This window comes from Toxorhynchites rutilus, chromosome 3 (genome assembly GCF_029784135.1).
Source record: "Toxorhynchites rutilus septentrionalis strain SRP chromosome 3, ASM2978413v1, whole genome shotgun sequence".
Lineage (NCBI taxonomy): Eukaryota > Metazoa > Arthropoda > Insecta > Diptera > Culicidae > Toxorhynchites > Toxorhynchites rutilus.
The window spans coordinates 30,843,388-30,862,123 of NC_073746.1; the positions used below are offsets into that span (position 1 = coordinate 30,843,388).

Sequence of the window (18,736 nt, forward strand, 5' to 3'; positions counted from 1 at the left end):
AAAAAACATGGGTCATACTGATAAATTTTCAAGGAAAATTTATTATTATTCTCTAAAATAAAAATAATTATCGGTTACTGAAAAATTGATAAATAATACTTTATTTTCTATAGAGTCTCATCAATGAATATGGTTGATTTTTTTTTAGGAAATTGCCATTTATGAACATTCAAAACATTAATTCTCCCTAAAAATACACTCAACATGATCATTTTATCTTTCTCGGAAACTCGGACTCGGACTCGGAAACGAGAATGTTTGAATGTATTCATATCCATTCTGGGCTGAACGAAGTTCGCCGGGGCAGCTAGTATGTTATAATATCAATCTATTCATGAAAATCAATTGTCACAAAAGTTTGACCGCGCATCACTCAAAAACGAAACATGATTTCCCATACGCTATGCCGTGAGATCGTTGTGGGCGTTGTTAGTTCAATTATGACTCGCTTTGAGGCATTGAACAACGTGTTTCATTGGTGTGGCAATAGATTCAAAAAAATATCTAATTAACTACAATCGTATATAAAAAACGAAAAAAAACCTTCCCTGATATCGAGATGTGTTATGTAAAAAACCCTCAGCTTTCAAGAAAAAAATATAAACAAATATAGCGCCCTCTAGTCCAAAACCTTGAAAACAATAAAAAAAAATGTTTTCTAGTTCAATATTTTCAATAAAATACTAGCTCATTGGCCTCAATTTTATATGTCGATCATCTATATCGATTCAGTGGTTCAAAAGTTATGATTTTTTAAAAAAAGTCATTTTTGGAAAAAAAAAACGATTTTTCGGACCACCCTAAAATGGAAATGGGCAAAGTCATACTCAACTGAGGATAGTCAGGGGACTTTGAAGACATCGGTCTGCGCATTTAATTGGAAATAATTTTTTGCTTCTTCTGGCAGTTTCTCTGTCAACATAAAATCAAAAGCCATTCGGGCCTTAACGTCTCTATCTGTTCTGCGACGCTTCAAGCAAGCGATTCTACATGAAAAACATTATATATATAGTTTTGAAATCTAATTTTTATCATTTCAGAAAAGTAACATACAAATTGGAATACACAATTCGAAAACAAAATTTCATTTGTGCAATTTTGTTACTTCGTTTCTTCACTGAGTTCAATTTTACAAGAAAACAAAAATACGAAAAAACCTTTATAAATTAACGAAATTCATAAAATTGTCAAAAATTCAGAACAAAACGTCGTAATTCTGCACGTTATCTTATTTGCGTGAATAGTTATTATCAAAACTAATACACCTGTAGTAACACCTGTAGTATATCAAATGACTTCGACCCATAGGTTCTGCAGTGTGAAGTTTGACAAATTTTTGAGTATGATACACAGCGGCATTGAGTTATGTGTTCCGTTATTCATTCTCTCATTGGAATTCGAGAGGCGTCGTTTGTTGTCTGTCGCGACGTATGTGGAAAAAAATAAATGGGGTCTGATGTTCAAGAACCGACCATATTCTTGACGTAGAACTAAGGATTTTTTTATACAATTCTCTTGTTTATCACTTCGATTCAATCTTAACCTCGCGAGAACAATACACAAGCTGGGCCGAATTAGTATTTTATTAAATTTTTGTCAATGCACTGCACTGCACTGAATAAAGATGAAGGAAGTTCTACTTTTTCTAGAAGACCAAACAGTTCAATGTGCTAAAATTTTGGTAGAAAGCATATTTGGTTTTTCGTCCAGATACCAAAGGATAGGATTTTTCAGGCTGGTGGTGATTAGACTCACATGCGTATCGTGTTGTGACATGTAGATTGATTTATTTATGAGATATTTTTCAAAAAAAAAAATGCAAATGGCAACTTTTCGAGTGCATCAAAAGTTTTTACCAATATAACCAATATTTATATTCCATTTCTTTTCAAGATAATATCAAAAGAAAAAAAGAAACGAAATGGGGACTGATTTAAGAATATCGGTTGTGATACCACTATTCAATTTTCAAAACACCCGAATGGATATTTTGGAAAGCTATACCTGTTATGATTTGCATCTTGCCAGTTTACAGTATTTTCTAGTGTTTCAGAAAATCTCGATTACGTTGGATTCCGTAAGTATGTTAGCAAATAGCGACAATTTTGCAACAAGCCACAGTTGCAATGAAACCTTTCTTTGCACAGTGTTACAAGTGTTGTGTTTCTTCCTTGTTGGAATAGATTAACTCTTCACGTAGAAGCTTCTAATAGAAATGCATAGAAAAACATAGTCTCAAGCAGTCTTCAGAATGCAACTCGGTGCTGATGCGCAACAAGATTTTTGTACCCAGTTGAGCTCCCACTCCTTGTGCACACATGGCAAAGGAGCAGGTTCCGAAACACAGATGAAATGTTTGGTTGTCAGCGCCGTTCGTACGCCCAGTTTTAAGCTGAGTTTTACGCTGAAATTTGCGCCGTATTTCTATACTGCGCGCTTGAACCTGGATTGCTCTCTGTTGAGGTATTTTTCTTCACACAAGCGTATACGGTTCAAATGGGGGCGCGCTGTTGTTTTTATGCTTAGCTTAAACGAACGAAGACAAAGCGGGCGCTGGAATTTAATGTGTATGTGTGTGTGTATAGAATGAAACGCGTATCACACAAGTGAGAAGAAATGTTTAGTATCTGAGTTCTGCGCCGGGTACATTTTGCGCTGTCGTGCTTATGAATTTTGTGATCTTCGCACCAAGAGAGAATACGAGTTTTCTTTGAGTGCGCGCTGATGAAAATTAAACTCAAGCGCAGCGCTGCGTTTGTTTTCTGAAGACTGCTCTCAAGTACACTATATATAGCCACAAAATTGAATGCAGTTGGATTCGAAAATATTATATTCATAATTATCTCAGTCTCTAACCATCCAACATCGGGGGTCTTCGTAGCCACTTGGTTACGCGTTCGCTTACCGAGCGATCGATCGTGAGTTCAAACTAAGGGCCCTCAATTGACTATCTTTGTGTTGTTATAGAATAACTACGTCCACGCAACCATCATCAGCGATGGAAATCGATCCACGGTGGAACAAAGATCGATTCATCCATACAACTGCTCTGCTCTGCAAGAAACATCGGGCTGCTGTTCTATAAATAACCCAACAATGATCAATATCAACTGTCTTCGCTGTCCGGTCTGCTGCACAATGGAAGAACAGAAAGAATACCCTTACGCCTAAATGGCTACTACTGTGTAATTTACCATAATGTAATGGAACAGAAAACATAACGCCTGGATGGCTACAACTAACTACTGTGTAATTTACAATTTATAGAAACATAAACATATGCACATGTACACGATTAAAACCCGGCTCTGTTAAAGCTGAAATGCTAATGAGCCTAATAAATAAATAAATGGGATACAAAAAAAAACATTCAACAAAATAACAAAATACCCAGCTTTTTATTGCTCAACCCAACTAATTTTCCCTTTTCTACTCATTTCCAGCTGCACCGTGGTGCTGTTCAACTCGAAAAAACTCACCCAGTCCTTCCTGCTGAACACCGCTAAGAAGGCCATCACAGCAGTAGCATACTCACAGTGCGGTCGCTATCTCGCCACCGGCGAGTGCGGTCACAACCCGTCCATCAAGGTGTGGGAGCTGGACGTCAATGGGAACGCCAGTTACGAGAATGGGGCCGCCGGCAGTATCGTGGCGGAATTCTCGGGCCACAAGTACGCGGTCAGCTGCGTGGCCTTCTCGCCCACCGGAAAGTATCTGGTGTCGGTGGGCTCACAGCACGACAACATCGTGAACGTGTTCGATTGGAAGGCTAATCTGAAGATTGCCTCGAACAAGGTGAGCGCCAAAGTGGTTGCCGTGAGCTTCAGCGAGGATGGGAACTATTTCGTGACGGTGGGGAACCGACACGTGAAATACTGGTATCTGGAGGGTAGTCGCAAATACAAGGAACCCATCCCGCTGATGGGCCGAAGTGCGATTCTGGGGGAGCTGCGAAACAATGACTTCTGTGCGGTTTCCTGTGGAAAGGGCGAGATGGCGGACAGTACGTACGCGATTACCCGGAACGGACATTTGGTGGAGTTCAACGCACGGCGTCTGCTGGACAAGTGGGTCATGTGTCGGACGAATGTAGCCAACTGCATGGTCACCAGTACAAAGTATATCTTAGTGGGATGTGCGGAAGCCATCGTTAGGTGAGTAGAGAATCCGATCGTGTTTTCATCGCACATATGTCAACCATTTTTGGTTTTATTTCTCAGAGTATTCAATGCGGAAACCTTAGAGTACATCACAACCCTCCCGCGGACACATTTCCTTGGCGTGGATGTGGCCCAGGGCATTCACATCAATCACATGATGGCCGCGCCACAACACGCCAAGTATCCGGACACAATCGCCATCGTGTATGACGAGAACCGATCCAAGGTCACGTGTGTGTACAACGATCACAGTCTGTACATCTGGGATCTGCGGGATATCCGGAGGGTTGGCAAGAGCCACTCGTTCCTGTACCACTCCGCCTGCATCTGGGGGGTGGAAACTGTGCCATTTAGTTATCTGAAGCACAACATATCAGATACGCTGCCATCGGATAGCTTTCTGACGTGTTCGTCGGACGACACGATCCGGGTGTGGGATATCGACAATTGTGAGAGCAACGAGCTGTACCGGAAGAACATTTACAGTAAGGAATTGATGAAGGTGATTTATATTGACGAGGAATTGAACTTTATCAAGGATATGGACAATCCGATTCACAATACGGAGAAGAATTCCAGCTACGATGGAAGGAACGGGGTGCGGTGCATCAAGATTGATCCAGACAATAGCCAGCTCGCCACAGGCGATAGGAGCGGCAATATACGGATTTACAATCTCAGTAATCTTAAATTGATAACAACGATCGAAGCGCACGATTCGGAAGTGCTGTGTTTGGAGTATACAAATGAAAAAATTGAACGAAAGTTGTTGGCCAGTGCCAGCAGGGACCGGCTGATCCATATTTTCGATTGTAAAGCAGGTTATAGGATACTGCAGACCTTGGATGATCACTCCAGTAGCATCACATCGGTACGGTTCATCGGCACGGGCAAGCAGTTCCAAATGGTGTCCTGTGGAGCCGACAAATCCATTATCTTCCGGAACTTCCAGAACAATGTGTTTCTACGCGGGAATAACTGTTCTGGCAAAAATACTCTATACGACATGGAGGTGGACAGTAACTATAAGCACATTCTGACGGCGTGTCAAGACCGGAACATCCGGGTTTACAGTACTCAAAATGCAAAACACACCAAAACCTTTAAAGGGTCCCATTCGGACGACGGCAGCCTAATTAAGGTTAGTCTCGATCTTAGTGGAATTTACATAGCAACCTCCTGCACGGATAAAACGCTCAGCGTTTATGACTACTATTCGAACGAGTGCATGGCACGAATGTATGGACATAGTGAGCTGGTAACTGGACTGAAGTTCACCAACGACTGCAAACATCTGATATCTGCCAGCGGAGACGGGTGTGTTTTCATCTGGCAGGTACCACACGACATGATCGTGACCATGCAGGCTAGACTCTCGCAACAAGCTCTGCGGTCGGGACATCAACCAATCCCCCGGCCTGTCTCCAGCTCATTTGCCGATGCCATCATGGATCATCACCAACCAAACAACGAACAGTTCGGTTCACCGCCGAACAATTTGTTCATCGAGGATGCTCCCGTCACGCCTGGTTACCGATTCTCGGATGTCGGTCAGCTTCCTCAATGGGCTAAGCGCAAACCTTCCGAAGAGCAGTCCAATTCTCCGGTCCTCGGTAGCAGCCCTAGTCAAAGCCAAACATTTGGTGGTCCCCCAAAACCTCGTGGACGGTGGGGCCAGAAAGGACAATTCGATGAAGCGCTAGATCTGCGGAACATAGTGGACAGCCCAATGAACACAACCTACAGCGCGGAAAAAGCCTCTCTGCACCACGCCAACAATAACAACACCCCCACATCGGGTTACAACAGCGGAAGTTCCAAAGACGTGTACAGCAATGCGTACTTGAGCGAGGACAGTTCCATCGACAGTGGCCGGGAGAACCGGAGAGATATCACATTTCTGCATAAGAAAATTTCCGAAACCAAAGCGATGAATTCGCTCAACTCGGAATCCAACACGGAACACGACGGAGACGTGGAGGACATTTCGGACGGGGAACGGACCAGTTCGGAGCACGGCATGGTTTACTACCCAACGGTGGCACCTTCCACGCCAACGTGAGTGCCTTTTGACAGACTTAAAACTAATATTCTTCGATAGAAGCGCGATTCCATTTGAGTTTGAAGGTCATTTTTTTGTATTTTTTTTTCATTTCGCTCAAATTTTGCAGACACGCTGTTGAACTGTTAAAAAAGTGTTTAATTTTTATGTCATTTCGAAAATAACACTTAAATCTCAAAGTTCGCAAAAAAAGTGTTCTTTGGTTTGTTTTATTTTATGATATGTTGCAGCGGACATCTAATGAAGTTTATTGCACAGTGCGCCAAGATGGGAAAATAATGGACAAATAAGTTATAGTTGACGAGTTTCATGTCCACTCGACTGGCCATTGGCAGTAATATCTTAGATTACAGTGAAACATTGTGGTTGTAAAGACATCAGTCATTTAAGCATTTTTGCATACTTGAAATATTCAAAAAAGAAGTAGACTACTTTTCGAAAAGCGCTTTTCTTAATATCTTACAAAAAAAATATAACTCAACCACTATAATACCTACAAAATGTGGGTCAAGGAATGAAATGTAGGGAATTTTTAATTTACATAAAAATACCATTTTTTTAAAATCACACTGATACAAAAATATTCTCAAAATTGAAAATCATTTTTCTTAAAAACGAATAATTTTCAATAATTTTTAAGAAAAATTATTGAAAAGCCCTTACAATCATCCATACATCGAAAGATGGGCACTTTTACAAGAATTTTTTTTTTCTAACATTGACTTTTTCATGTTTTTTTTCAAGTTACAACAATTCATGTACTAATTTTTTTCAGAAAAAAAAACATCTTTTTGAGAAAAATCGATTTTAATTTTAAACTGAAATTTGAATGAAATGAAATTTTCTTTTGAAATTCGTTTGATAGTTTTTAATGAAAACATGAATATTTTCCTGCATTTCATTATTTAACCAACATTTTGTAGTTCTTATAGCTTGACAAATTTTGTGAAATCTTGACTCAAAAACTATACCACCTACAAAATGTTGGTTAAAGAATGAAATGTAGGAAATTATTCATGTTTTCAATAAAAATATCAATCACAGTAAAAAAAATAAATTTTTTGAAAATAATTTTTCTTCAAAATTATTTTTTTTCATAAAAACTTGTTTTTTTTTAAATTCTGAACACAAACTATACGAATAACCCATATAATGCCAAACCAACAATTGATACCAACTGGTCACCCATACATCGGAAATAATAATAACTTTTTCATGTTTTCTTTGAGAAATTACTGATAATGTTTAACTCCTAACATTTTAGTGTGTAATTTATCGCGATTTACATATTCTGCAACCATTTTTTCATCCAAATGGAATCGTTCCAAAAATGCAAAAAGTAATCTTTTTTTATTCACAAAAAAAACTTTAATTTGCAATATCTAAAATGTGTATTTTTTTTTCTTTCATTAAAATTCATAAAATTAAAAAATGACTTCAAAATGGTAAAACTATTTTTGACGAATAGAAGTCATGTAGAAAATTTAAAAAAAAAGTCCAAGACGATAGAACTTATTTTTTCGAACTTTGTGGAACAACGAATACTTATGAATTTTCGAAACTTCGAATTTTTGTATGTTAACATTCACTTTTAGCCACAAATTATAAATCTTGATGTGATTTTAAATGAAAAAATCTCTTCATCAATCTCCTTCTAAATGCAGCTATTCTCGAGATATTTAAAAACATTTCTAATTTATGGTCTTTATTATAGTAGATGGGCTATATTTTTACTACAATGATGTATTTGGAAAAGTTGTTGAAAATTATAAGCAAATTCATAAAATTTCATGAACATGGCGGTATAACACGACAAACATTTAATATGTTTGATGATTGATGAAGAGCTTTTTTATTCTAAATCACACCAGGATTCATAATTTGTTACTAAAAATTATCGTTAACATACAAAAATTCGAAGTTTCGAAAATTCATAAAAAATCGATGTTCCACAGAGTCAATATGGAATATCAATGAAAGGGATGGATTAGCAGCATACATTTATTTATGAAAAAGAAGAGAAAAGAAAATATGTAATCCATCATTTTGTAGTGGCCGCCATCTTGGATTTGCATTTTTCATAAATAACTGTGTTCTTCTAGCCAAGCCCTTTAATTTATACCCATATTGATTATTATACAAATCATTCAAAATTTCCGATCTAAAAATAAAAAATATCAAAAATAAAGTACTCCGGATAATCGAATCTGACTTGAATTGCCAAAATGGTTTGTTTGATTGATATGAATACATTATCAAAGATGTACAGAGTAGCTGTACGGTTTTGGGTAACATATACACTGTTAAAAATTGATTTTAAAAGATTTTAGCGTTACGTAATTTGTGCCTTACTTTTTTCCGTAGAGAAACTTTTTTTCCCGTGTGATCTTTTTCCAGAACCGCTAGATAATAATCTATAATTTTGCATAAGACACAATGTTGATCAAATAATCGCTTTATAGTTTATTTTCTGAAATGATTCCGTTTTTGCTTAAGCCCTATCCTAAAATAAGCCGTGATTGTATTTGAAAAACTAATATCGTAAAATGACATCGTACCTAATACCGAATAAGTTTCAGTTTCAGTAAATATGAAATTAAAAAAAATCTCCGAAAATTCGTGTTGATTGGTGGATTTTGCTAATTAATACCGTTCCCGAGATACATTAAATTTTAAAATTTTAAAATACAATTTACAGAAAATCACTTTTCGGTCGCTTTTGGATGTTTTTCGAATTCATTCAAATATGAAAATTATTTTTCTGAAAGTATTTTATTTCAAGTCTTTATACAATGTCGGACAAAACATTAAGACCACTGCTCGAGCAAAAAAAAAAAACTGACAAAACTTTGAGAAAAAACAATCCAATCCAGTGTTTCAATCCATTTATAATAATTTATTTACATTGTTCGAAGAAATTTATAATATCTGTATTAAAATAATAGTCATTCATTAAAAATCCGTTTTAAGCATACTTAACAACTAGAATGATGCGACAAAAACTAAAACCGGTTTTAAAATTCATGGCTAAGAAAAATTAAAAAAAATAAAATTCATACCGTGAAAAGCGTTAGACTTGGTCGTGTAACCTTTGTTACGCATCACTTCACGCACGAAAACGACCAAAAGTTGACAATTTTCAGTAAAAAAAATGAGTGAGTTATATTTATGATATAGCCCCAAGGTTGACGTGGGACTACCTTAGCTTAGCAATCATTAGCTTGTATTGATTAAATTTTTAATTGAATGAAACAATTTCCGAATTCAATTGAATTCAATATAGTAGTTAAAGGATGTAATGCCATGTAAGGTCAATTCATGCATTGTGATAGATTATGTTTTTCGTTACAAGTAAATTCAATGGCAGTCCTTTTACGTTTGGTATGATGCCTAAGGCAAAATATGTGAACGGAAGAATAATCAAACGTCATCTAATTCAGCCTCCTCAGACCCAGACATCTTGGTTTGGAGTCTGTGTTAGGCAAACACATTTCAGTCGGAACAAAAATGCCCCCGACTTGCATGTATTTGCAATGCCGATTTTCCCAGACACCCTAGTATTAGGTGAACACATTTCAGTCGGAACAAAAATACCCCCAACCTGCATTAATTTACAATGCCAATTTCCTCAAATACCATGGTTCTGAAGTCTGTATTGGGGAAACACAATTCAGCCGAAACAAAAATGCCACCGACTTACATCTATTTGCAATGCCAATTTCCCTACGCTCCATGGATTTGAAGTCTGTGTTAGGGAAACACATTTCAGTCGGAATAAAAATGCCCCCGACTTACATGTATTTGCAATGCAGATTTCTCCAACGCTGCTTGTTTTTGAAGTCTGTGTTAGGGAACACATTTCGGTGAGAACAAAAGTCCCTATACTTTCATCTATTTGCAATGCCGATTTCCCCAAGGCTGCTTGGTTTTGATGGCTGTGCTGGGGAATCCGTAAATCGGGCCAATCAAAACGAGGCAGTTAGGGCGTTTGGATAACGCTTTACATTTTACAGTTATTCAATTGTTTATCTGATGAAAAATAACATTTTATTAATTGCGATAGAAGCGTAGAAATATTCCCTATCAATTGATGCAAACATCTTTCCGATCCAGTAAGAAATGTTCGAGTTATAAGCATTCGGAATCTTTCATTTTTTCCTGCATGTTCTGTGTTTAGGTTTTCATTTTACCCCCCATATACTCCGGTTAGACGTAGTCCCACGTCAAAAAAACAAATCGGAAACGGTAATATTTATCAAAATTTTTAAAATACATCATTTTGACTGCAAGTTATGCGTACATTCATAAAATCGGGTTTAAAAACAATTAAAATTCAACTTTTTCTTAAATTATAACTTTTGTCCATTATTTTTCCATTTTGATGCACTGTGCAGTTCATTATCCGCTGCAACATAGTCCATAGTCCATGAGTCAATTGGACCAACCGTTTCTAAGTTATTTTTTTCAAATTTTTTTTCAAAAGTAAGGCTCGAGTCAATATAGCAAACCGATGATGCCAATTGTCCTTTTTGGTTATAAAGAATACGTCTGCAAAATTTGGGCCCAATCAAAAAAATACAAAACTAAAAGTTATGAAAAAAAATCGTCATTTGCGGAGTGGAATAGCTCATTGGAAACATGTTATTTTCCGTTTTCAGGGACTTCAAAATCAACGAAATCGACGTGAACGAATTGCGCAAATCGATTCGACGACAAAAGCTCGAAAAGCAGGGCCTGAGCATAGCTGCCCAGCTCCAGATGCAGAGTGCTGCTTCTACCGGAACCGGAACCGGCACTTCTGACGATGAGGATGAAGGATCGACGCCAAGCGGGGACAACGCGGACCGATCGCTGGCATCCACCCTGGGGGGAAGCTCCGAAAGTATACCTCAGCAGACGTCCTCTACCTTCCTGCAGGCGGCACTGGATGGACCGGCCGGTGTTTCCGACAAGGAGCGAGGTATGTGTTTTCAATGGACAAAGGAAAGTAATCTGTGATTGATTTTTCTTCAACATAATTTTCAGTTCCCTCGAGCCGCAAAAGCATTAGTGCGATGCACAATAATGACTCAAAAATTACCACCAGCATCTCCAAGTCATACGCAAACAACAAAAAGGAGGAACTGATGAAGGTCATCAATGAGGCCAAAGCAAAGTTGGAAAATGTAAGTAACCATCGATTTTGTTCGTTCTCGGTCAACAATCCAAAAGATTTTCAATAGCTTCGAAGAATCATTCCCCCCCTTTTAAATTGAAGTTTTTGTTCAGTTCCGATGACTCATCATCCTCTTTCCTCCTGTGCATTTTTAGGGGATTCTAATTCATAGTAAGCGTGACGTAAAATATTCATTAAGTCTAGCTCATTCTAAGGTGAGAAATCAATGTTTCCAGTATCACACTTTTTCACACTGAATCCCACCGAAGTCCAAAACCACCCACATTCTGCATCATTTTGCGCGCCTCTCTTGCGAACTGATTTGACTAATCGCTTGCTGCAAATCGTGTCAACGTGTCATCACTTTGTGTGCTACGACCCCGGTTCGGGAAGGCATCGGGTAGCTGAATAACTCAATAACATGCTTGGAATAATCCACATTCCGCTGTCGGCATTGCTCCCGAGCCGGATCCGCCGTGTAACAAGTGCATATCCTTTATTTCGCCAAGCCCAATTCTATGCTTCCAAATTCTACCTTTTTTTCTATTGTTATTTCTCCTGTGTTTGTCGAACGCACTCTTGAGGGGGCATCTGTCAAAATGATTTATGGAACCATGCTCCCACTGAACGAATGATGATTAGTTTTCTATTTAACACTTCTGTTCCTCGTTTGTATGATGTGTTGATGTGTCCTAGATGTACGTGTTATGTGTCGCTTTGTATAAAAAAGTGCAAACCGAGTTACAATTCTCGTTGTTCATATTTCTAGCAACTAAATGTAAATAACATTGTTGTGGTTCATTTGAAGGCTATGACAATCTGACGTGTACACCTGATCCCCGATGATAAGTTATACAGTAAGGTTTTGTTGAATATGTCTGTTACGAGTTAAAGCATTCACTCAAACAATAAATCTAATGATGTCGTCGTTCTGCAGGTGAATTTGTTCCTTCAATTTACCAAAAATCATAGCATTTTGTGATGCTTTCTAACAGATTGAAAATGAAACTGTGATTAGTCTCAAATTAGTTGCTAATCAGTATGATACATAAGGTTTGAATACAGACCCCGCATTATGAAATTGATGACATCACTTGTGTCTCCGCACAGAGTTCATATTTGCAGATTTTCTGAGACCATTTTTACTTTCTTTCAATTATCGCTTTCCGATTTCAATGACATTTCGCGCACCGAGTTTCCGCTTCTATGCTTCTATGTATGGATCAACTCTGATGATGTTTCTGTTCATTACATATATGTTCATTTATTCATAATGTTTGTAGATCCCATTAAGGTGAAGGTGGAAGCTAGGCACAGATTGCTGCTACAATGGCGCTCATTTCTTTCATCTCCCTCCCTTACCCCTCGCCCGAAAATCAATAATTTTGCGAAAAGGTGTGAAGAAAATGATCGTTTTCGCACTCTTCCCATCAAGTTATATCAACCAAATTCTAATCAATTACTCACAAGATATTAAATTTTCATCTGCTGTCGCACTGTATAGTGAAAAACGTCAGAAAACACGAGCTCTGAATGTTAAATTTTCATTTTTCAATTTTCGACAATGGTTTTGTTTGTATAAGTGAAAGCATCGTTGTTTTTTCGACACTGATGCCAGAGAACATCATCGAACCAACTATAAAAACCACTCAATAAAATATTATTCCTGAGTCATAGCGTTTCATGTCATGAAAATCAATAGAATAAAATTGTGTTGATATCAATACAATTATTATTTTTACGTTGAATGGGTCTATAATGTAAGTTTTAGCAACATTAACATTGGGTAAGAAAATTGTATTGCAGAGCTCGGTTCCCGGAATAAATCGCCACAGAAAACGACTGCAACAGAAACCACCGCTTATAAAATGTGTAGTAGGCTATAAATATTGTGGCGCGGTATTGTATTTCAAAACAAGAATTAACCGGGCAAACGTATCGCCCCAGGCAAACGTAACGCCCCGGGCAGACGTATACCGTCCGACGCTCGCTAGAGCTCGGTCGGACATTGCTAAAGGATCGTATCCTATGTTTCAAACTAACCGGGCAATCAGTGGATCCCAGGTTTGCGTGCGAGACACCGCCGCTTCCGACGGCGGGTCGGCGGTGGACTCGGATTGCGTCATCTTGGCGGCATGGGCCGCCTCGATTCCTTATCCTCGCCAAATGGGGACTTCGTCCCCATTACATTGTCCTCAGAATAAATTTCGAAAAACGAGAACAAGAGAATAAATTTATAATAGAAATGTGAGGCACATGATGTTTTTCCCGCGCCAAATATTTCTAGCCTACTACACTTTTTCTAAGCGGTTGTTTCTGTTGCAGTTGTTTACTGTGGCGATTTATTCCGGTCACCGCAGAGCTCGGAACACTGCCACGGCTGCCTATGCTTTCAAAAACAGTAACCGGAAAAGTATTACATTCAATCGAAATGCCTCGACCAACGAAGAGAAGGGTTAAGGCTCTCCAACGTGAATATGTGGAAACAATACGATCAACGAAGGAAAATATTAAGGAATTATCAACATCGAGTTACTATGCTGAATAACTTGTTAATAACAAAAGAGGCCCAATTCGCATGTGTTATAAATTTGCTCATATTACGCTGCGTATAATCAGAATTTTACTTCATATGCAAATGCACCTTCTATATATATTTATATTTGCAATTGTTCATCGGAACATATCGTTCATACAATTTACTTTAGTATTGAATTGTTATTTTTTTTTTCAAATGTATTCAAAGACTCGTGTCAATGCCACATAGTCTGATAATTGAATTGATCTATTTACGTGTGCTTTGCTCTCCTCTCACAAACACTATTATCCCATTTTTACACGTGGGTTTACCTATACTACTACAATGGCTAGCTAGCAATGGCTAGCTTCATTAAGGTGAAGGTGGAATGAAGCCATTGTAGTAGTATAGGTGAAAGCGCGTGTTTTTCATGGGTAATAGTGTTTGTGAGAGAATATCAAAGTACACCGTTTATTCTGGTTTCGGTACGTAAATGTGTTCCGATGATCAATTGCAAATATAAATATATATAGAAGGTGTATTTGCATATGAAGTAAAATTATGATCATACGCGAGAAATTTATAACACATGTGAATTGGGGCTCTTTTTGGTATTAACAAGTTCCTCCGCACAGTAACTCGATGGTTATAATTCCCTAATATTTTCCTTTGTTGATTGAATTTTTTTCACATATTCACGTTGGAGAGCTTTAACCCTTCTCTTCGTTGGTCGAGGCATTTTGATTAAATGTAATACCACAGCAGTGGAACTCCATACAATTCACTGACTAAAAAGTGTCCACATTTTCATCGCTTGTTTACGTGAAGAATATAATTTTTTCAGGCACACTTGATTTGAATCCATACAGGATTTCTAGCTGTCTTGACGCAAGGTCTTTAATGAAGAATGAGAAGATGGGAAGTTATACAAACATGTTTATAATTACATAAGTTTATTCAAATATTAATATTGCTCTTATTTAACTTTTCAGTGCAATTTTATCAAAATTTGAAAGAGAAATTAAAAAAGGAATGTTCTTTCTCAATATTTTTCTGAAATGGTTATTAAAAATCCATGATTAATATCGATTTATTATTTACCCTCCATTATTTGCTAATTTCTCCTGCTTTTCGTTCTTTGACCTATCATTTTAACAATTCAATTTGAAAGGTTTAAAATTGCGACAAGATAAAAATTTGGTGTGAAAGAGCGAATTGTGGAAAATTAAGTCGCAAATTCTCTAAGCGTTATAATTAAAGTTTTTCTGTAGTATTTAATTTTTGAGTTTGTGTGAATGACAGATTAAAGTTGATTCATGAAAGAATAAGATTTCATTTGATATGACGATTTTTGAAATCGACTCAATGGTTGTAAAGTTATGACGTTTTGTAGGAAATCTTACTTAATCAGCAAAAGGCCCTAGTGGCATGTGCTGTACACAAAAGTTGTCTCCATTCACATGAATTTTATATTTTTTTCCAATTCTTAACTTTCAAACCAACATATCATATCTTTCCGTTATCCGCAAACATGCCAAGCAGTAACTTAAAAAAACAAACTCATAAACGACAAAAAGAGTCTTAGATTGTATATTTTTTATATATTTTTCACAGTTTTACAGTACCATTTGCTTATTGGCGTTTTTTAGCTGGAGTGCCTTTTCATTGGCGGTTCACCAGTTGGAGCACGCGCCAATTAAAAAGCAATCATCTGTCATAATTGTATGTCAGTTTTACTCTGTTGTTCCAATGCCATTTTTATTGAAGGGTCTTTGAACAGTATAAAAGTATAAAAGTATAAAAGTATTTAGTTTCGCAGTTTGTTTGACAAATGTATTCGTTTGAAAACATTTATTAATATATATACATATATAAAGTGAATTATATCACATCCACTATTCAAGGAAGTTAATGATATTTTCTAGCATCAAGCCAAATGCAGTAATTCTAATTATTATTATGGTCACACTAAAAGACATGAAAAACAACAAGAAAAACGCGAACTTTGAAATTTGTGAACTATTGCAGTATTACTTCAGCCATTCCATGCCAAACTGATATAGTGGTTTTCAGATTTTTGGAAAATTGGTAGCTTGTTTTCGTTATGGTAAAACATTGAACCTCTATTATTATTTTTTTGGGTGATTCGATTTTTTCACTTTTTCCCAAAATGGCTTTTATCAAAAACTCATAACTTTTGAACCATTAAGCCGATTCAGATGATCGATACATCAAATTGAAGTAAATTAGCTAGTCTTTTTGGAAAAATATCAAACTTCCAGGAAATTTAAATTTTGTTTTCGTAATTTTTGATTGTAACCGATTTTATAGGTTACATGGTTTCGGGACCAACGGCGCTATATTTTTCTATATTTTTTCTTGAAAACTGAGGATTTTTTTACACATTTATATTTTTTACTCAAAATTAGATATATGCTTTTTTTCTTTTTTGAGTTATAATTTTTTAGAGTTAACCGATAGTTCGGAATATTAATTTCTTCCCCTTTTTCCTATTCCCAAAATTCATAACAATTGAACTGCTAGAGCGATTCAGATGATCAATATATCAAATTAAAGCCAAGAATTTTTTGGAAAAATATTGCACTTGCGTAAAAATTAATTTTGTTTTCGTGATTAATAATTGTATCTGTTTTTCATAAATAAAAAAAAAAAAATTTGGCAAGTGTGAAATTATTGACTTAAATTAACTATGTCGATTATATGAATCGATTCAGTAGATCAAAAGTTATGAATTTTGAAAAAACCTCATTTTTGGAAAAAATGAGAAAAATGATTTTTTGAACCATCGGTTAATTTTGAAAAATCATAATTTAAAAACGAAGAACACATTTTTGGATATGTTATCTAAAAAATCCTCAGCTTTCGAGAAAAAATATAAAAAAACATAGCGCCCTTGAATGAAAACTATAAAGAACAATTACGATCAATAATCAAGAAAACAAAATTATTTTTTTTTGCAAGTATAGTATTTAAAAAAAAACTGGCTAACTGGCCAATTTGATATGTCGATCATCTGAATCGGTTTAGTAGTTCAAAAGATATGAATAAAAAAAAATATTTTTGGAAAAAAGGAGAAAACTAGATTTTTCGAACCACCCTAAAATGGAATGGGATCTAATATTTAACGAAAAGGAACAAAACTACCAATTTACACGAAAATCTGAGAACCACTATGTCGGTTTGGCATGGAATCTATATATAATACTAAAAAATATAGTTTGGTGTTAATTTCCCCTGCAACTAAAAAACTGATTACTAGAAACTAATTGACGTTAACGTTTTATTACCTTGTAAATTCTAGATACAATACCAACAGAGGGTATTTAAAAAAATAAAAATAGCTTTTTATGGGGTGTGTTCAAAACTGAAAAAAAATTTATTTTTTTTTTATTTAAATCGTTTATTTTTACAGGCTCAGTTACATAGGTTTAAAGGAGCCGAACTCCTTACTGTATTGTTACTAGTATATATACATTTTTCCTTAATTCTAATGTTAATAATATAGGAAACCGATTACTCGCGGTCAACTCGAGTTTAGAAGGGTGACATATTTTCTTCAGGAAAAGGAGGGGATATGAGGATATGTTGACATTGATCACACTCACACTCTCAATCACACTCTCAATCACACTCATCACACTCAATTCTTAAACCTATCTTATATCTAATATGTATTTACATTTCATCTTATTCTTAAGAAGGGATCCGATCTCTCACAAAGGAAAAGGAAAAGGAAAAACTAAGGGTATAAGGACAATCACACACGAAGATCGATAGCTTTAAGGAATACATATATTTGGGACATGTAATCAAGGTCTAACCGAGCCAACACGTCTCTCACCGGCACATTGGGCTGCCTTCCTCGGGCCCGAAGGGTGACTACTAAATTCGATCTGGCGACAAGATACAGCTCGCACGACCAAACAACGTGCTCGATGTCGTGGTAACCTTGGCCACAAACACAAAGATTGTTGTCGGCAAGATTAATACGAAAGAGTAGCGCATCTAACGAACAGTGATTGGACATGAGTCGGGAGAAGGTGCGAATAAAGTCCCGGCTCAAGTCCAGACTTTTGAACCATGGTTTGAGGCTAACCTTAGGGATAATCGAGTGGAGCCACCGGCCCAATTCATCTTCGTTCCATTTGCGTTGCCAGTTAACTATGGTATTTTTGCGGACTAAAGAATAAAATTCATTGAAGGCGATTTGACGCTGATAAATATCGCCTTCAATTGCACCTACCTTTGCTAATGAGTCAGCCCTCTCATTACCCAGTATTGAGCAATGTGAAGGGACCCAGACAAAGGTAATGACATAACAGCGTCTGGATAAAGCACTCAAAATTTCTCGTATTCTCTCAAGGAAGTACGGCGAGTGCTTTTCCGGCCTCACTGAACGGATAGCTTCGACAGAGCTAAGACTATCCGTTACAATGTAATAGTGTTCAACAGGTCGTGAGGCGACGCTGTCCAGCGCCCAGTGTATCGCTGCCAATTCAGCAATATACACTGAGCAAGGATTCTGAAGACTGTGTGAGGTGCTAAAAAATTCGTTGAACACTCCAAATCCTGTGGACTCATTCATAGAGGACCCATCAGTAAAGTACATATTATCACAATTGATATCCCCATACTTTGCATCGAAGATCGTTGGAACGATCCTCGATCGAAAGAAAAAAAATTATCAGGAATCATATTTTTATGTGGTTTTTTAAGCATACATACATTATTTAGTCGTATAATTATTGTATCATTCAATTTATTCCGATGAGAATGCTTTAAAATATTTCAACTGATGCTCTTACCACATTTTAATTTTT

At 36.7% G+C, this 18,736-nt stretch overlaps 1 protein-coding gene across 8 annotated transcripts in view; it reads left to right on the plus strand.

The window, feature by feature from the left end:
* Positions 1–18,736, plus strand: part of LOC129775144 (uncharacterized) — a 378,096-nt gene that overhangs the window by 331,467 nt on the left and 27,893 nt on the right. For 7 of the 8 annotated variants that reach the window (XM_055779483.1, XM_055779484.1, XM_055779487.1 and 4 more), the window contains 5 exons: positions 3,444–4,154; positions 4,221–6,218; positions 10,881–11,182; positions 11,248–11,387; positions 11,533–11,592. In XM_055779483.1, the coding sequence (XP_055635458.1) occupies positions 3,444–4,154; positions 4,221–6,218; positions 10,881–11,182; positions 11,248–11,387; positions 11,533–11,592 (3,211 nt within the window). The remainder of the gene's footprint in view (positions 1–3,443; positions 4,155–4,220; positions 6,219–10,880; positions 11,183–11,247; positions 11,388–11,532; positions 11,593–18,736) is intronic. The other variant, XM_055779485.1, reaches the window with a different exon arrangement.